The 20,847-nt window shown below is 45.1% G+C and overlaps 1 protein-coding gene across 1 annotated transcript; it reads left to right on the top strand.

The window, feature by feature from the left end:
- Positions 1-18,715: 18,715 nt before the first annotated feature.
- LOC123936919 (40S ribosomal protein S29-like) lies at positions 18,716-20,464 on the top strand. Its single transcript, XM_045997425.1, has 2 exons — positions 18,716-18,724; positions 20,237-20,464. Exons 1-2 carry the CDS (start codon positions 18,716-18,718, stop codon positions 20,462-20,464), a joined length of 237 nt encoding a protein of 78 aa, XP_045853381.1.
- The last annotated feature ends 383 nt before the right edge of the window (positions 20,465-20,847 follow it).

The raw sequence follows: 20,847 nt of genomic DNA, 5'->3' as shown, positions 1-20,847 counted from the left end.
GGCAGAGGCTTTAACCCACTGAGCCACTCAGGCGCCCCTATTTCTAAAAGTTTTACTTGGTTTCTTTCAAGACCTCTTATGTCACTTTGGAGAGTTACCTGCATATATTTTCAAGCTTCCCTTTTATGTCTTTAAACATACTAACTACATTTTTGGTGGGGATAGACTTAAATTAATCAGACAGAGAGGGGCTCTCTTTCTACTTATTCCAATAATCAAGGTACTTGTAGATCTACTTCTATTGTCTGTTCTTTCTGCTTGTTCTTCTCATGGTAACGTTTTTTCTTTTGGTGCCAGCTTATCTTTTATTGTGAGCTACTCATCATACCTGAAAAAATATTTATGGTAATAATATCAGATCTAGTATAAAGATACTTTTCTCCAAAGAGGATTTTGCTGCCTCTATGAGATGCGTAGGGGCTATGCACCTCCAGAGCTGCCTGGATGGAATCCCAGAACTGCTACTTCGCTGCTATGGCCTTAGGTGGTTTGTTGACCCTCTATTGCCCCCCATTTCCTCATCTGGGCTACCTGTCAAGGGTTTTCATGGAGATAAGATGATTTCATATATGTACAGAGCTTAGAACAGTATCAGCACATACTAAGTATTCAATAAATAGAAGCCACTATTATTAAATAAATAATTCAAATAAAGTACTGGATACTTCCTAATTATAATTACTAATCATGCCTCTGTTGACCCACTTGCAACGTGGGAACAACAATATCTACTTCAAAATGTATAAGAAAATGCTGAAGGAAATGCTACATGCAAGCTAGTCAATTTCATTTAAATGCCCCATTTTATAAACATCTTTTATCCCTCCCCCAAGTGATGATGAGACTGGAAAGTAGAGGGCAGTTATAAAACCAGAGAACCTGTCACAAATGGGACCCAGGAGCTGGAGGAGCAATGGGGTACAGGAGCTAAGTCCACTGCTTTCCAACACCACCTCCTGACAGCCACCAGCCAGCTCTATCACACAAACCCCTTCAACAGGGATCTTTCAAGGGCAGATGTGGAAAGAGTGCTTTTTACAAGTACCCTGAAGGGGCCAGAGCTTTGACCACAGAGCTGCTAGAGACCAGAGAGAACAGCTGGTCCAAACCCAGCAGCCCCGTGCATTATGGAAGGTACGAGCTGACACACACCCCTGGGTCCTCTCTGCACCTGCTGTGTCAATATTTGTCACTGAGAGAAGACTGTACAGAGGAAAGGATGCTGTGAGAAGGCACAGACAGATCCCAGAAAAACCTGAGACTGGACTCAGATCTGGTGCTGCCTTTAGAGGCAAGTCAAGTGGCCTCTCTGGGCCTCAGTTGCTCCATCTGTAATGAGCATACCATCCTTGCTCTGCCTACCTCCCAAATGAAATGGACTTCGTACTAGATGATAACCTTGAACTCTTTGTATCTAGAGCATTTGCAAACAGTCCCCCAGCTCCCCTACCCACCCAACCTCAGCAGACACAGGGAGCAGGCACTGCCCTCCTTGGCCTCCAGAGCCTGCATGAAAAATCATGGCTAAATCCAAGTCCTGCCCCCATGTTCACCCCAGCATGTGTGCCCTCTCCTGGCACTCTCCTTCACCATTAGAGATCCCATTGGACATACTAAATTTCCAGTGAGCATATTCCAAGGTTCACTTTCTACCCATTCATTCACTAAACAAACAGTCCAAACAGCTATTCCGTATGTCCAGCCCATGCTGTCTCTGGGGACATAGAATAAGAATGGCCTCTGACACCAAGGGAAACAAATGAGGTCATTGAGGCTGGGACTGATCAAGGAAACAAAACAAAAAATTGGGGGCCTCTGGAGGGGGGAAGTACATACCCACACGGCCTCGCTGGCCAGGACAGGCTGCCCAGAGGAGGAAGGCCTGAGCAGAGTGTTCCATTAGTAGGTGGTGCCTGGACACAAGAGGATGGGAAGGGCATGCCCAGAGGAACAGCCTGTGCAAAGGGAAATGGGGAAGAGGCAGCCCTGGGGTGGGTAGGTGGCATCTACATGTCCTTGAAAGGGGAGGGCACAACTCTTCCCCCCACAAGGACCACATCCATGTCCAAGGACTGAGGAGAAAGGCTCAGAGCAGTAGGAGCAAAGCTTGAAGCCACCAGCTGAAAATCTGAGACCCAGACTCCATGTTAGGGCAAAACCTATCCCTAAAAATAAGGTTCTTTTTTTTTTTTTTTTTTTTTTTTCTCTTTTCCTCTTACCATCTGAATACCTGTACCTGTTCCCCTGGGCTGAGACAAGGTCCAGTCTCCAGTTTCTGAGTCTTTCCTTCCTCAAGCCCTAACCTTTTCCCCTCAGCCCAGAGTGGAGGCCACAGCTCCATACCCCCGCCACCACTGCCCCCTCTCAGCTCTGTGTCTGCAGCCACATCCTAAACGCTGGTGTCCCTGAGGACAAGCAGACATATGGGGACCCATGGGGGAGATCAAAGGTGCTGACCGGGAGAGGAAAACAGGAAGGTCAAGGTGATAAGGGGAGCGTCTTGAAGGAAATGGGAAAAACTTTTAGGAACAACAGGTTTGGGAAAAATCCTGGCCTAAAGAGTAGTAGTCCCTGGTCATCAGGATATCAGAGCTGGCCAAGAAATACCCTTTGGCACAGCAGGAAAGGGAGATGCATCTGTGTGCTGTTGGGAGTGGCTCCTCAAAGAGGCTGGCCCATTCATTCATTCATTCAATAGAACATTTATGGAGGGCCTACTTCTGTTATGTTTTTGCACAAACACAAATCTGGCAGATCTCCACAAGCTGAGGTGCCTGGGGAGCAGCTACATTTACTTTTCCTGAACATGCCAGGCACATTCCTGCCACAGGGCCTTTGCACTTACCTTTTCCTCTGCCTAGAATACTCTTCCACAGAGATTCACATCAGTCCTTTCCCCATCTTTCTCTGGTCTTTAGTAAAATGTCACCTTCTCCATGATGCCTTCCTTGACCATCCTGTTGAAAGTTGCAGTGACATTCCCCACCCCAGGAAAAAGTCCCTATCCTTATTCTCCCAGGCCTGTCCTGAATATTCATAGAGCCTGAAGCAAGAGCAAAAGTGACGGTCCCCAAAATATGACCTGTCCCCTTTCTCCTCCCACTCCCCATTTTTGACCCAATACCTCAAGGAGCTTCACATAGACATGTCCCTCAGGCATGGAGAGACATTCCACACTTCAAGGTCAGACCCATGGCAAATCCATGCAAGCCTGGGCCATGGACTGGCTGTCATTTGAGCAGAAATTTTGAGGTCCTAAGTAACCAAGTGGTCTAGAAAGGGGGTTTAGGCTCCCAGGGGCAGATCCCCTTGGCCTTCATTACCCTGAAAGAGGGCCAGGGCAGGCCTCTAGATTGTGGAGCTTAAGGTAGGGGGTCCCACTTGCACAGGTATAAGGATGGGACTGTCCGTTTCCAAATTTATTTTCCTTCCTCTGATATACGATCTATTTTACTTATTTAACTTGTTTTCTCATTCCCTTCAGAAAACTACAAGCCCCGGGAAAGTCCAGGATCTGTTTTGATTACTACTATTCTCCGTACATTGTCGGTCACATAGTTGGTGCTCAGTAAAAATCTGCTGAATAAATAATGGATTTGGGGGGTTCAACATGCCAGAATAGAAGGCAGGCTGGGGATCCCTTATCTTTGTAAAGCTTCGTTGCTCTCCGGAGGTCTTCTGGCACCAAGGGTGATACGGTGCATGGTGCCAGACTCCTTCTTTTCAAACCAATAAACCCTAGAGAGGAAACTATGAATTTCATTTTTTAGTAGATAGTAAAAAGATACAGTGGTATATTTTAGTTATATGCTTGATACTTATTTCAACACTCAGTGAATATGTAGTATGACAAAAACTCTCTTTGAAATAATGCAGCTCATCTGAGTCCCCATCTCCAAGAGGCCTTGACCTTGGCCCCATCCTATCTTCAGGATTTAGCAAGAATCCTGCTAAGTCAGTATACAAGAGTTTCCTACCCTAGCGTTGATATCTGATCATCCTGAATACCTACCTGATCAAGTGCTTCACACAGCACCCCTGATGCCTAAACCTTCAGTAAGAATCTGGGGACATCATTTCAGCAAGAATGCCCCATCTGATGTTTCTTCTTAGTAATTTCCATCTACTTACCCCACCCTACTCCTCAGCTGTGAATTCCCTCTTGTCCTGGTTGTATTCGAAGTGTAATCCCAGTTCCGTCCCCTCCTGTCAGCGTCCTGACCCCTACTCCAATACACTTGAACCAAATCTTTCTTACCATTTTAACAAGTGTCAGAATAATTTCACCTTAAGAGTTAGGAATATAAAAATCTATCAGAAGGGTCCCCAGCCTCAGAGATTTCTGGTCAAGTGGGGAAGTCAGATGCATAAACCAAATACAAAACAGTATGTACTGATATAAAAGTATGGTCACTAGGTCATCAACACCCAGATAAGAGGGCAGTTACTATTCCCCGGGGCCAGTCAGAGTCCTGCAGGGAATAGGAACGTGGGCTGGGCTTTGTAGGGTGCATAGTAGTTCCTGCTTTCTCCACGCTCAATGAACTAGTTGCAGAAACATCTCTTTTGCACATTAAAAGATATGATCTTATATCTGCAAAATGCATGTGTTTGCAGACAAACTTTATAAGTCTAGAGGGTTATATTAATTCAAATGAGTTTTAAATTAATAGTAATTATGTAGGAAAATGGATGATTCCTTTTCTTCAAACTTTTTTTCTGTAAAACAGCAACTATATTTCCCTTCTGATTAGAAGACATTAAGATAGGGGTGCCTGGGTGGCTCAGTGGGTTAAAGCCTTTGCCTTAGGCTCAGGTCATGATCCCAAGATCCTGGGATCAAGTCCCTCATCGGGCTCTCTGCTCAGCAGGGAGCCTGCTTCCTCCTCTCTCTCTCTCTCTGCCTGCCTCTCAGCCTACTTGTGATCTCTGCCAAATATAAATAAAATCTTTAAAAAAAGACATTAAGATAATAGACAGACACATCCGCAACTCAGCCTGTGCTTTTGGTCTTGGAGCTCTGGGAGCAGACTGTCTCTGGACGCCCTGGGAGGCTTGTAGGAAGCCCGAGCTTGTAGGAATGTGCCAGTTTCAGGCAGAGTGCGAGGGGGTGGATGCCTTCCAGACCAAGGAAATGAAACACCAATGGTGTGGAGGTGGGAAATCATGGGGATCCTGTGTGACCACCGCGAGCCCATCTTCCCCGGGCGAGATAGAATAATGGCAGTGAGGCTGGAAGAATAGGCTGGGATCTGGAATTGCAGGCGGGGTCTTTTGTCCTCTAACCTCCAGGCTCAGGGGGCTCCAGGGCAGGACCAGGAGGGCGCAAGCCAATCGCGGAGGCTCTGTTTTTAATGGTGAGAAGACGCGGCACAGCTGCATCAGAATTCCAAGTCTCTCGACGCCACGCTTGGGTCATTCGGCCCGAGACACCAGGGTGGCCAAATCACTAAGGAGTTTAAAGATAAAGGGGAAGAACGAAGTTGCGGAGAGGGAGGAGGGAGGAGGGAGGAGGAATTCCCAGCGAGACCTGAGGAGAGACAGGAGATGGAAACCTGTAGGCACCACGCAGCCTGTGAACGTGCTGTGGACCCACGCGGGGCCCCGCGCAGCCGGGTGCACGGGGGCGCAGGAAAGGGGGGAAAGCTCCAGTCACAACAGCAGAAGCCACGCACGTGGCTCCAACTAGCCTGTGTATCGCCACCCAGCCTCCGTGAGGAGAAGGCCCCGCCCTGCCCGGGATGGTTTCCGCGGGATGGGATCCCGATCCGGACCTACCCGGGACTGTGGCCACCCGCTGGGCGATGCTAGCCTGCGTCCCCGACTCCTGGCGATGGCGAGTTGTTCTCCAGGATGGCCGCTGGGTGGCGCTGTCGGCAAGAACGGAGGGCGCCCCGGGCTCCGCGGCTGCTCGCAGGACACCTGACCTGAGACTTGCCCGCCCCCGCCCCCACGCCTCCACCCCTTGCCCAGCTCCCCCTGGCCTGGGTCGGCGAAAACCGAGGTTCCGTGACTTCAAGTGGCCACCTGCGGGCCTGAGTTAGAAACAAACGCAAACCCGGGCCGCCAGCTCTTGGCTGGTTTCGGAGTGGGGCTCCAGGAGAGGGTCCGTGGAACCTACTCAGATGACAGGGCAGGGGTGCTGGCTGTCCATTTTACCGCGGTGGAGGCTGGCCCCTGGAGGTTACAGGACTTGCTCGAGTTTCTTTGCTTCCCCAGTCCAGTAGGCACCGTTGTTTCTCTTTCTGTTGTTTTTTGAACAGTGCTTGATTGTGCAATAAATCAACAGGGAGAAGAGCGAAGGGAAGATGGGTCTGTTAATCACAAACCACAGGCTCCACATGGTATCCCTCAAACCAAGTTCCCAAACCGGGGCCTGAAACCTAATCTAACTGCAGCGTCAGCCTACCCCCGAAATGTTGTCTCAACCAGCCGGTTAGGAACTTTTCCAACAGCACCGGTGAGTCCACCGCATGAGCCCTCTCTGTCCCCTAAAGAAAGATGAGGTGATCTGCATGAAGAGACCCCAGCTTTTCCCCCTCCGGGAATGCATCCTTGCCTGAAACGATCCATTTCTTTCGCTGATAACTTTCTTGCCCTGCCCTCCTACAAAAACCTTCCATTTTGTACACCTCCGCGGAGCCCTTCTACTTGCTAGATGGGATGCTGCCCAGTTCATGAGCTACATCTTTAAAATGTACTCAGTTGAGTTTTGGGTATGAAATAGGCCAGATAGGGATGCCTTGGTGGCTCAGTGGGTTAAGCGTCTGCCTTCTGCTCAGGTCATGATCCCAGTGTCCTGGGATCCAGTGGCACATCTGGCTCCCCTGCGGGGAGGGAGTCTGCTTCTCCCTCTGCCTGCAGCTTCCAAGCCTGCCTGTACTCTCTCTCTCTCTCTAACAAGTAAATAAAGAAAATCTTAAAGAAAGAGAGAGAGAGAAAGAAACAGGCTAGGTCTATGATTCTCGAGCTGGCAAACATGTGGGAGGTCACAAGGAGGTGATGCTATCCTGGAAATGACTTCCACCCAGTTCCTGGACTAGAGAAGGAGTCCTGGCCTCAGTACTCCCAACTTGGCAGAACCTCAGTTTCACTGTAAAATGGCCACACTGACCAAGGCCTGTCCCATCACAAAGGGAAGAAGTAGACTAAGCCAGGACTTACTTTCGAAATTGTTACATACACAAAAAAATATAGAATTTCCCAATCCTAATCATCACTATTGGCAAAGTCATTGGCCAGTGATTTACAAAACCTCTCTGAGGCAGCAGAGCAAAGATCACCAGACCTGGATTCCTGGCTATTTTTACTTCACACAAATAGCAATTTGGAGATGGGATTAATCTACAGTGTTCACGCTTGGTGGCCAAATTTCCTGGTCATTTAGGCCTGTAGTCTGAAGGATTTTTGACTGAGAGCCATGGGCTAGGACCGGAAAGTGGAAAGAGGCGCGCAGACAGAATGATCCTCCCAGTCACGTGGGCTTCATTTTAGAGGTTCTAGAGCCATAAAATGCCTGCCAACCTCCTCTTTCCCTCTCTTCCACCTGCCCTCCTCCCCTGCTGTGTGACCCTTTTTGTTGCATTTGCAAATTTAATGTTCCCTTCTACCACCCCCAACAGCGTTCTGGTCATGACCTGAGTAGCAAGCTACAGGCAGAAACCACTGTCCCCATGCAAATAGCTTTTGTGTTAATAACTCTATATACTTGGTGTTCTAGACACTCAGAAGATGAACAGCCCAATGTCAAAAAATGGGCCAAAAGCCTGGATAAACACTTGACAAAAGAAGATACATGAGTGGCCAATAAGCTCATGAAAAAATGCTCAAGGTCATTAGTCATCAAGGAAATGCGAATTAAAAAATTAATGAGACACCACTGCCCACCCACTGGAATAATTACTCTAAAGGACTGCCCACCCCAAGCGTTTGTGAGGATGGGGAATATTTGGAACACTCATATACCACCAGTGGGAAAGCAACAGGGTTTGACCACTTCCAAAACCAGTTTTGACTGTTTTCTTAAAAAGTCACTGACAGGAGTGCCTGGGTGGCTCAGTCCTTTAAGCATCTGACTCTTGATCTCAGCTCCGGTCTTGTCTCAGGGGTGTGAGTTCAGGCCCCGCACTGGGCTCCACACTGGGGGTGGGGCCTACTTTAAAAAAAAAAAGTCACCTACCTATGACTTAGCCATTCCACTTCAAGGCATTTACCCAAAAGAAATGAAAATATACATTCACACACAGACTGTACTCAAATATTCATAACAGGTTTCTTTATAATAGTCTCAAAATGGAAACAACCCGAACTTTCATTGACAGATGAATGGATGAACAAACTGTGGTCTATCCATTCAGTGAAGTACTACTCAGCAATTAAAAAAAAAAAAAAAAGTAAATTATTGATACCTGAACCTGCATAGATGAATCTCAAAAAAAAAAAAAAAAAGAAAAAGAAAGAAAGAAAGAAAGCACATACTATATGATTCCATTCTGGAAAATGTAGTCAAATCTGTGGAGAGAGCAAGATCAGTGGTTACTTAGGGATGGAGATGGAGAGAAAAGCAGAAGGGAGGGATGACCAAGGTTCTCAAGAAAATTTGGGGAAGTGTTGTATGATTTCATCATCTTGATTATAGTGATGTTTTATGGCATATATTCATGGATCAGAACTTACTCGCGTGCACATGCTGAATACATAGCTGATTGTATGCCAATTACACCTCAATAAGGCTGCTTTAATTTTTTTAATTTTTAAAAGGGAACAAAGTACTGATACACATAACAGCATGGGTGATTGTCAGAATCATTACATTGAATAAAAGAAACCAGACATAAACTAGAAGGCACTGTGTGGTTCCATTTATTTAAAATTCTTGGAAATGAGGGGCACCTGGCTGTCTCAGTGGATTAAGCCTCTGCCTTCAGCTCAGGTCATGATCCCAGGGTCCTGGGATCGAGCCCTCATCAGGCTCCCTGCTCAGCAGGAAGCCTGCTTCCTCCTCCTCTCTCTCTCTCTCTCTCTGCCTGCCTCTCTGCCTACTTGTGATCTCTGTCCGTCAAATAAATAAATAAAATCTTTTAAAAAATAAAAAATAAAATAAAATTCTTGGAAATGAAAACAAGTAGTAACAGACAGTATATCAATGATTGCCTGGGAACAAGGGTGGAAGTAGGGATGAATTACAAAGGGCAGAGTAAAACTTTCGGGGGCGATGGAAGCATCCATTATCTCCATTTGGTGACGGTTCCATTGATGTAGGCATATGTCAAAACTCATCAAATTGTATATTACATATGTGTGTGTAGTTTACCATTAGTCAATTATACCTCAAAATAGTTGTTAAAAATGCATTAAAGCATCAAAACATTATGAACTCAGTTGCTTGAAACACATGAATCAATAAACATTCACAAATCCAGGATGATAATCAAAGAAGAGAAATCCAAGGCAATAGGGAAAAAAACATTCATTTGTTATTTTGGGGGTGACTATAAAACCAACCCCTTACTTTGAAAATCAGTCATGTAAAAGAAAGGCGTTCACACTGATTCTACTTTTCCAGCAGGAACTGTATTTCAGTTGATGAAAGAAAGCCCTGCCTTACAGAAAAACATCAGCTTATAAACCTAAAAGCGTTGACAGCATTGGAGAATCATTGTTTTTCAAGCCTGATGAAATAATTGATTCCATCGAAGATTATTCCTTAACGTTGAAACTGTGAAGTGAATTGTAAGCGGGGAGCTGGATTTTGTGTAATGCCAAAGCACCACCCTGTCACTACCGTCTAGCCACAAGGGGTCCCCCCACGAAGGCACCAGGCAGCCAACCCCAACCTTAGTGTGTAGGAGTTATCCTACACACTAAGGGAAAGCTGTTTCTCTGCTCACAACACCTCTGACACCAAACATGTGAAGCTGTTTTTCCTACATCAACCAATTCTCCAGTTCTCTACAAGCACCTACTAGGTGTCCTACGATTTCAGTTGTGACCCTAACTCCCCGGCGTTAGCCCAGACCCCACAGGTTGTAGTGTCCCCACTCCAGATGCCAATCGCAAATCCAGGTCTCCCATACTTCTGACCAACGAGCTATACATACACCAGGAGTGCCCCCAAACCTCCTTCTTGGGTTTAGTAATTTGCTGGAATGGTTCACAAAACTCAGGGCAAGATACACTCATGCTTATTGGTGGTCTAGTATACAGGACGTTACAAAGAACCGAGATGAAAAGCCAAGTCAAGTGGTATGTAGGGTGAGGACCAGAAGGATCTCTAGTATCGGAGTCTCTGTCCAGTGGGGTTGGGGTGCATCTCTTTCCCAGCACCAGGATACGTTCACCAACTTGGAGGCTCTTCACAGCCCTGGAGGCCTGGGGATGTAGCTCAGAGTTCCAAGCCTCTATTCCCGCGGTCGACTCCACAGGCAACCAGCCCCCATCCTGAAGCCATGTAGGGATCCACCAAGAGGCACTTCATTTGTATAAACCCAGGTACAGTGGAAAGGGGCTTTTTTATGAATAACAAAAGACACTCCTCTCTCCCCTACCAATCAGGAAACTCCAAGGGTTTAGGAAGCTCTTGTGCCAGGAACCAGGGATGAAGACCAAACATATATATCTTATTTTATCACATACCAAATATATGTTATTTTATTACCATATCACAAACACTAGAGTTAATGTGTCTCTTGATACACAGAAATGTGAAATCTGTGTCCTATGATTTCTTCTAGTATAGAGAGTTAACTTAAACCTATCAAAACTTTAGGCCTAACTTTCAATTACAGGAAATTCAAGGAATAGAGAAAGAGGCTAAGCTTCCCAGCAAGGATGCAATTAGAAGGCCAGAAAGTGGGACATTCTGCAGAACCACTGGCTCAGGAACTTCCCAAGTCTAGGTCATGATAAAAAGGGCCTGCTTTTGAATAAAAGAAACTTAAGGGACATAACGACCAAATGCAATGCATAACCAATGGAAAAGGATATTTGGCAGACTCCTTGGATTGGTATTAAAGAACTACTCTTTTTTAAAGTACAATAATGTTAACTTGAGTATATTGGGAGATAGTCTTTTTTTTTAAAACCTATACCCTATGTTTGAGATTTTTAAATCATCAAATACCCCTCAAAATACTATCTATATTTTGTTAATCCTTTCTGATGTTTACATTATTGGCAAACAAAATCCCTTAAGTCCATTTTTATTATAAAACCATAGAAACCTCAAAAAAAAAATAAAAATCATGGAAACCTGAAAGCTTCATGCTGTCGTCAGCTTCTGGAACCTGATTAACACTAGGAAGATGCTATCTCTGCATTGGATTTTAACCAACACCAACATTCTACATTGCTAGGCAACATAGGTAGTATTGTACCCAGACTTTAAGATGGCCCCCAATAATGCCCATCCCCCAATATCCACGCCCTTGTGTAGTACCCTCCCACATCAAACAGAGCTGGCCTTTGCAACCAATGGGATATTACAGAAATGATAGTTGTGGTTTCTAAGGCAAAGTCATAAAAGACACCAAGGCTCGGTCTTGGCTCTCTCATGGGTCTCCCACTCTGGGAAGACAGCCTCTACATTGTGAAGATACTCAAGCACCACAGAATGCAGAGAAACTAGGCCACCAGCCAATAGCCAGCATCAACTGGCCAGCCTTGTGAGTCAGCCAGGAAGGCTGGAGATCCTCTGGAAAGAAGATCTTCCAGGTCTAGTCAAGTCCTCAGGTGGACAACAGCCCCAGGCGCCATCTTGGCTGGGATTCCATGATGGACCCTGAGTCAGAGCAGCCCAGCTACAACATCTCCCAAAGTCCTAATCTACAGAAAACGTGAGATCACAAATGACTGCCGTTGTTTTAAACTACTAAGATTTAGGATACTCAGTTGCTCAGCAAAGGATAACATGAATAGTGATGCACAAAAGCACTGAACAGGAGACAGAGCTGAGCTGCAGATTCTAGTCTCCTATCACTGTACCACTTTTTTCTCTGAACCTACTTATTTTCCTAGTCTGTTCGGGCTCTTATAACGAGAATTCCATTGACTGTGTGGCATAAGTAATAAACATTAATTTCTCCCAGTTCTGGAGGCTGAAAGTCCAAGATCTAGGTCCCAGCACAACCCGTGTCTAGTCCTCACATGGTGGAGAGGCTAATCCCAGCACGGGGGCCTTGTTTCCATAACCTCATCTAAACCCCATTACCTCCCAGAGTCCCACCTCCTAATAATATCCTCCTTGGAGGTTAGAGCTTCAACATATGAATGGGAGGGGGTGAGCCAACATGCTGTCATCCATAACAGTTATTTTATCTTTAAAAGACAATGGCATGAAAATACTATTTGCCTCACAAGTTTGTTCAAAGGATGGATGGGGCATAAAGTCCCTCGTGCAGTGGTAGGGACTTTTTTTTTAAGGTTTTATTTATTTATTTGGCAGAGAGAGATCATAAGTAGACAGAGAGGCAGGCAGAGACAGGGGGGAAGCAGGCTCCCCACCAAACAGAGTCCAATGCGGGTCTCGATCTCAGGACCCTGAGATCATGACCTGAGCTGAAGGCAGTGGCTCAACCCACTGAGCCACCCAGGCGCCCCCATGCTGGTTGTCTTCTTAACCACACTGTGCCCAAGCTCTCACTTAACAATGACCTTCTACTCTGTCAGATGGACCTGAACGTCTCACCGGTGGAGTTATTCCCAAGTCAAATGGACCATGTATTTGGAGAGGCTTGGTAAACTCTCCAGTCCTTCACAGATGCTGTTATTAGCCTTTAAGACCCTGACTCAGGAGAATCTGCAGAGTGTGGACTCTTCTATTAGCGGGTCAGAGCAGGGGTCCACCAGGAGTCATTGGTGTCATGTGGATGTTGACGGAAAGCCATACAAAGACATTTCCCTGCTGCTGACATCAGGCCCACGTACTGTCTATTGCCTAAGAGTTGGAGTTTTAGAAAGCTCAAACTCCAAAGTAGAAAAAGACATGTGACTCCAGAGTCAGGAGACACTGAGGTCACTGCATGGACCAGAGATCCAGAGAGGAAGCAGAAACGCCGAAAATGAAAGATCCTTCCTAATGACTTCCAAGAAACCAGCAGAGTTTTGCTGTGCTGTGAAGTCTGGGCCTTGTGCTCATATGTCAGGTGTCCCTCATTCAAGGACGGTGCCCTCCCCCATCGTCATCCAGCCCTCACTGCCTCCCAGAAGGGGAACTGGCCTGGGGGTGCCAGAGATAAATCACACTTGACAGGAAAAATGAAATACACGAAGAGGTGAAGAGAAAGAGACAAGAAAACAACCACCATGACTTGGTCCTGTGGTGCCTGCAAAGATCCAGACAAAGCTACAAATGCATACATTTTAAGACCAGCCTTATCTGGATGAAGTATAACTATATATAAATCAACATGTGTGGTTGTTACGTATGTAACACTGGATGAAAAAAGCACATCACAATACTAGGATACGCAACTGTTCTCATAACCTCAAAATAAGGAGAACCAAACAGTGATCATTTACAGATGCATAATCTATAATAATGCCATCTTTTAAAAGGCAAAATAGGGGTGCCTGCCTGGCTCAGTCGGTGGAGCAGGTCACTCTTGATCTCAAGCTTGTGAGTTCCAGCCTCACACTGGGTTAAAGATTACCTTAAAATAATTTTAAAAATCTTTTTTTAAAAAGGCAAAATAGTGATATGTACTCAATTTTGAACAGCTGTAAGCTCTGGAAGGGAGGGGATAGATAGGGAAGAATATAGGTCAGGCATTTTCATGGCTAATGGTGTTATTCTTTTTTTTTCTCTAAAGATTTATTTATTTATTTTGAGAGAGAGAGCACGGTGCGGAGGAGGGGCAGAGGGAGAGGGAGAGCATCTTAAGCAGATTCCCTGCTGAGTGTGGAGCCCAACACAGGGCTGGATCCCACAACCCCACGATCACGACCTGAATGGAAATCAAGAGTCAGTTGCTTAACCGAATCAGCCACCCAGGTGTCTTATGTTGTTCATCTTATGTCAGGTACCTGGGTCACTTCATTTCAGTCTAACGGTCCATAACCTACATGCTTCTCAGATTCTCTCTCAAACTCTATATTTCTTTTATTCAATTTTCCTATAATATTATCCACAGAAGTGAATATGAACACATTAAAGAATTTTGGAAAAATTAGAAGGGAGAAAATCCTCCCCCATCCTACCATCTTCTTTCTTTTTTTTTTTTTTTTAAGATTTTACTTATTTATTTGACAGAGAGAGATCACAAGTAGGCAGAGAGGCAGGCAGAGAGGGGGGGGAAGCAGGCTCCCTGCTGAGCAGAGAGCTCGATGTGGAACTCCATCCAGGACCCTGGGATCATGACCTGAGCCAAAGGCAGAGGCTTAACCCACTGAGCCACCCAGACGCCCCTACCATCTTTTTTCTATTTCAGCTCACAGCCTCCTCTTTTCGGCTATGCAGGTGGTTTCTTTTTAAACAAGTTATAATCATACTGTACACACTTCTGCTTTCGGCTCTTAATACTGAATCTTAAGCACCCTTCCAAATTACCTAAAATCTTCAAAATCGTCCTTCTTCCTGCCCACATAATGGGAAATCTATAATCCTTCCTGAAAATTCCAAGAATCCTAGTGATTCTGTATAGTATATGTGAGTTTAAAGGAATATAAAGTAAGGTTGTTTGGTTTGTCTCCTAACACTGCCATAACAAATTGCCACACACCAGGTGTCTTAAAACAAGAGAAATTTACTCTCTCACAGTCATGAAGCCTGAAATCAAGGTGTCAGCAGGACCACACTCTTTTCAAAGTATCTAGGGAAAATTCCTTCTTTGCCTCTCTCCTAGCTTCTGGTGACTCCTGGCAATTCAAGGATTCATCAGCTTATAGCTGATCACTCTAACCTTGCCTGTCTTCACATCTCCTTCTTCTCTGCCTCTCTGTGTCCTCTCCTCTTCTTACCACAACATCAGTTGTTGGGTGTAGGGTCCATCCGAATCCAGTATGATCTCAACCTAATTATATCTGCAAATATCCTACTTCCAAAAAAGTTACACTCCGAGGTTCTAGATGGACATAAATTTTGGAGACACTATTTGACCCACTCTAGCTGCCTTCTGCAAAAATCTGAAATACCAATAACTGGCTTTTAAATAAGGCAAAAATGGGCAGCCACAAGCTAACCCATCCAGCTGTGGGCTCTCAATCCATGTTGTAGAAAGTTTACGTGCAGAGATATTGGAGATCTGTGCAAACTTCTCATTTCATCATAAGGAATTTGAGGGGGTCAGTAATGTGATTTATCCCAGGAGACTCAAATTTCTGGTTACATTCAAGGAGGCCACCTCAGACCAATGCTAATTGGGCCCAAGAGAAACCTCGGTCTACATCTCAAGGATCGTTCTAACATTGTATTATTTATCTATCACCAAGTAACAAATTAGCACACACTTAGCACTTAAACCAGGACAAAAACTATTATTCCACGATTTCTGTGGACCAGGAATCTGAACTCAGCTTTGCTGTCTTCTGCTTCAAGGTCTCTCACAAAGTGGCACTTGAGGTGTTGGTCAAAACTGTGTTCTTATCAGAAGGTTCAGCTGGGGAAGAATCCACTTCTAGGTCCGCTGATGTGGTTGTCAGCAGGATTCAGCTCCTTTTAGGCTATTGGACTCAGGGCCTCAGTTCCTAGCTGGTTTTTGGCCAGAAGTGACCCTCGGTTTCTTGCCTTATGGGCCTCTCTAAAGATCGGATGACTTAAACAAGGAAATTTATTTTCTCATGGTTCTGGAGGCTGGAAGTCCAAGTTCAAGGTGTTGGAAATGTTCATTTCTTCTGAGACTTCTCCTTGGTTTGCAGGTTGTCACCTTCTCACTGCATCCTCATATGGTTCCCCCTGTGTGTGCTTGGTATCTACATTTCTTCTCCTTACAAGGACGCCAGTCAAACTGGATTAGGGTCCACCCTAAAGGATTCATTTTAAGTTAATCACCTCTTTAAAGAACTTTTCTCCAAATATAGTCACACTCTGAGATACTAAGGTTAGGGCTTCAACATATGAAATTGGGATTGGCAGGGATTCAATTAAGGCCATAAAATAGACCAAACCTTATTTTAACTGCCCCACTATCCTTGCCCCTCACCATCAGACTGGTAGCCTCAGGGTGCGTCTGACTGAGGACAATTCCACGAGCAGCCTCAGAGCTCACTGGAGACCCTTCTTATGGGGGAGGGTCCAGGGACCTGGGGGATTGCTGCGTTCCCATGTCTTGCCACTGCCCCAGTCTCCTTTACTCTGGGACTCAACCCCAGTATCTGGAGCTCACAATGGACACTTCTGGACAGCTGTTTTCCCTAATCCACAAATTCCACTCACTCCTCAGGGCCTTCTTCCTCCATACCCTGGCCTTCCCCGAACTGCTCCTCAATCCCCTTTTCTAAATGCTGGCTCACTCCTTGACTTACCAGTGACCCCCACCCTCAGTAGGTGCGTGGACAGATCCCATGAGGCACAAACCACCCCTGATTGTGTAGAGCTCCATGGAGCACATTCTTCACTGGTACTCCATGAAGACAGACCCTTCTGGTTGTCCTTCCCTAGCTGCTTCTCTCCATGTTTCCTTCTGATTCCTCCTTGTATCCTTGACCTCTTAATCTTAAAGAGTCTCCTAGCTTACTCCCAGGACTTGTTTTTTTGGCCATTCTCTCTACGTTGGTAAATTCAATCCGTCTATGGCATTAGACACATTACATTGCTTGCAAATCTTGATCCTCAATTTGCTGTCTGTGAACTCCAGATTCAGCTCTCTATTCAACATCTCAGCTTGAAATGAGGTATGTCATCCTGGATATGACCAAAACAGAGCTCCTGATCCTCCCCAAAAAACTTCTTCTTCTGAAGTCTTCCCCACCTAACTTTACAGCAACTCTATTCTTCCTGTTGCTTAAGCCAAAAAGTCCTTGATTTCCCTTTTTCCTCTCGTAGCTCATATCATATCCATCTGAAAGTCTTGTTTGCCTTGCCTTGAGAATATAACCACTTCTCACCACCTCCCCTGCAACCACCCTGGTCTGAGGCTCCATCTTCTCCCACCAAACTAGCCTTCCTGCCTCTGCCCCTCTTCCTCCTTACGTCATTCTAAACACAGTCAGATGTGTCTGTTGAAACCTAAGTCAAATCATAGCACTTCTCTGTTCTCTATTCAAAACCCACCAGTAGTTCTTATAACACTCAACGTAGAAGCCAAAGCACAAAAAATAGAATGGGAGCTGCCAGGAGCTGGGAGGAAGAGACGAGGAGGTCGTATCTCATAGGTACAGAGTTTCAGTTTGGGACTTCCAAAAGTTCTGGAAATGGATGGTGGTGATGGTTGCATAGCTATTTATCTAACAAAAGATAGATAGGTTTAAAAAGAAAAAAAGCTAAGGCCATACACATTCTGACTCCCTTTTATTTTCCTGACTTTATCTCCTACCATTTTCCAACTCACGCATTCCACTTTACTCGCATAAGCCTCCTAGCTACTCTTCAAACACACAGAGCATTCAGGACGTTTGCCCTCACTAATTTCTACCAAAAATGTTCTTCCCTGGGACGCCTGTCTGGCTCAGTTTGTAGAGCATGAGACTCTTGATCGCGAGGTTGTAAATTGGAGCCCCGCGTTGGCAGTAAAGATTCCTTAAATATAAAATTTAAAAAAAAAAAAAAAAAAAAAAAAAAAAAGCTCTTCCACGAATATCTGAATGGCTTAACTGCTTACCTCCTGTACTCTCAGGTGAGGTAAAGGATATTCCCACAGTGTCCTACGTAAAATTGCAAACCACACCCTGATCTGCCCTGGTACTTCCCATCCACCCTCTCTGCTTTATTTTTCCCCATAGCTTATCATCAGTGACACAATATATTTATTTGGTTGGTTCTGATTGGCCATTCCACTGCCACAATGTGAGTTCTGTGGAGTTGAGATTTTTGTTTGCTTTTATTTACTCCTGCATCCCTAGCTCCTAGCACAGTGTCTGGCATATAGCTGATGCCCCAATAAAATATTTGAATCAGTACTTATTGTGGTACTAGCAACATTTTTTTAAAACTAGAACTATTATAAATTCATGAAAAAATTGTGGTCTTTCACTACAAGTCTTCTATACACAGTAAAAATGTGAGCTCATGAAAGCTATACAGATACAGAGGGAAATATTTCTCATCAACGTGGAGATGGCTATGTCCGTTATGATTGCGAGGATCTAAAATACGTTTTCCTGTGGGCAAGAATGGAAAGAAATATGCAAAATGAGAATAGTTGTTAGGTTGATGGGAGTGCATTTCTCCTCAAATAACCAATTGACATTATTATGAATTAGAATATTCACAAGATACTGTGTGCCAGATAATATTCTAAGCAAATTACATAGATAGTCTCATTTAATGTTCACACGAATAAGCTCCAGGCTATGGTAGTAAGAAGTTAAGTAACTTGGTCAGGATCACACAGGTGATAATAGAAGCCAAGCCAAACTTCGTCTGAGTCACATCAAAATACTAACCAACTTCTGTATGAGTCAGCTACAGCCACAATGATGCTACATAACAAACCACCCCAAACCTTGGTGACGGGCAATAACAAGCATTTGGTCTCGTGCTCACTGGTTTTCAAGTTGACTCATTTGGCAGATCTAGACTGGGCTTAGCTCAGCAACTTGCTCCAAGCTGCAGTCTGCACCCATGGTTGAGGTCAGCTCCATGTTCATTCTGAAAAGGCAGAGACTCCCAGGGGCATATCCCTTCTTTACCAGTGTCTTACCAAAGGAGGGCCACCACCTCGTGTACACATCATGCTCTTCCCTACCTGCGTCCTTTGACCCAGAGCATTGTTTCTTTGCCTTTCGTGAAGACCTGGGGACTACATTGGTCTTCAAAACTTCACACGCAAAGCTGTTAAATCCTGAAAATCATGTGCTCTCATGAAGAGAGAGCCCAGGTAAGACCTGAGTTGATGGACGCCTTGGGTGGCTCAGTCAATTAAGTGTCTGCCTTTAGCTCAGGCCATGATCCCAGGGTCCTGGAATCCAGTCCCACATCAGGCTCCTTGCTCAGTGGGGAGCCTGCTTCTCCCTCTGCCTGCTGCTTCTCCACTTGTGCTCAAGTGTACGCACACACACACTCTCTCTCTCTCTCTCTCTCTCTCTCTCTGGCAAATAAATAAATAAAATCTTCTAAAAAAAGACCTGAGTTGATGATCTACCAGTCACCAGGCAGAAGGCTGGTCATAGGCAAAACTGAGAAAACCTCTAGGTTTCCTTTCTCAATGTAAAAATAGAAACCATGTGGATAATATTCAAAGTACTTAGTGACCAATTTGATGCCTGGAGGTAAATAGGAAGCCTGGAGGCTTCCTGCTGTGCTAAATAGTAACTCTTTAGTACTCTTTAGTTTAAAGTGTTCCAAAGAGGCCTTGAATACTGGGGAGAGTCCTCCGGGGCTCTTTACCGCTACTAACTATGTCAGTTTTATGACAGGTAAGGGCACACCACTGTATCCAAACTGTTATCCCGGAAATCAAATGTTGCCGCCTTGCCATAAGGACAAAGACACACTCACCAGGAAATTTGGAACCACGGTGGGGGAAGTGCCATCATAATAGGAAAATTCCACTCATCCCATAGGTGTCCCCTAGTTAGATAGCTTTCAAAGATGCAAGATGCTGCCCGAAAAAAGTCTCCGTCCCCTACGGCAGAACGTCTGGTGACAGTTTTCTTTCTCTGTGACAATTTTCCCTTTTGGATTTAGAGCAGAAATCACTACTCCCTGCAGCCTGTAGGACAAAAACAGTTCACAATCGTTCTTTGGTCCCATCTGTTACTTGTTTCTCATTTGAGCCAACTTCCTTTTTTTTAAGATTTTATTTATTTATTTGAGAGAGAGAGAGAGCGAGAAATAGAACATAATCAGGGAATCCGCGGAGGCAGAAGGAGAAGGAGGGTTCCAGCTGAGCAAAGAGCCCGAGGCATGGGGTGGGGGGCTTGTTACCAGGATCCTGAGATCATGACCTGAGCCCAAGGCAGACACTTAACCCACTGAGCCACCCAGGCGCCCTTGAGCCAACATTTAAAAGCTGGAGGCTTCATTTAAAAATCCAGATTTCCCTCACTTCCCAGAACCAGTCAGCCACACAGTCTACGCTTCATTTGTGAGCATCACCTTCTGGATAAACTGTGTCTCCTCCCTGCCCCCCAAAATTTGAAGAACACGTGCATTTGGGAGCTCTTCCCTTTTTGCCTCATTGCATCTGAGGAAGTTAAGGTGGGTCCCCAGCTGCTCTGCTGGAGCCATCCAAGAAAATTCCACCAGGGTTCGAATTCTTGCCGCGTCTGCTCAGACCTTCGGGGTCTGATCCAGAAATATGACCTCTATATGTGCTGCCAGTGTTTCCGTCAGGACGTGAAGAAGATCAGCTTCATTACTTTGGATTAAATGAACCACCTTGAATGGGTCATCCAAGATTTCCACCGTAATGCTAGCTCTTTGTACCTAAAATAAAAATTCAACAACTTAAAAAATAAACAAATGAAACAGTAAAAATACAAAATCCATTTTCATTTTCTTTAATTCTATTTATTTTTTTAAGTAATCGCTACACCCACTGTGGAGCTCAAACTCAAGTCCCCAAGATCAAGAGTCTCAGGCTCCGCTCTACCCTACAACCCAGGAATTGAAATACTAGTTATTTACCTAAAGGAGGCAAGCATGGTGATTCAAAGGGGCACATGAACCCCAATGTCTATAGCAGCAACGTCCACAATAGCCAAACTATGGAAAGAGCCCAGATGTCCATCAACAGTTGAATGGATACAGAA

The sequence above is a fragment of the Meles meles genome, chromosome 2, assembly GCF_922984935.1.
Source record: "Meles meles chromosome 2, mMelMel3.1 paternal haplotype, whole genome shotgun sequence".
Classification (NCBI taxonomy): Eukaryota; Metazoa; Chordata; class Mammalia; order Carnivora; family Mustelidae; genus Meles; species Meles meles.
The sequence above is the reverse complement of the archived record's forward strand: the minus strand, read 5'-3'. Positions and strand labels throughout refer to the sequence as shown.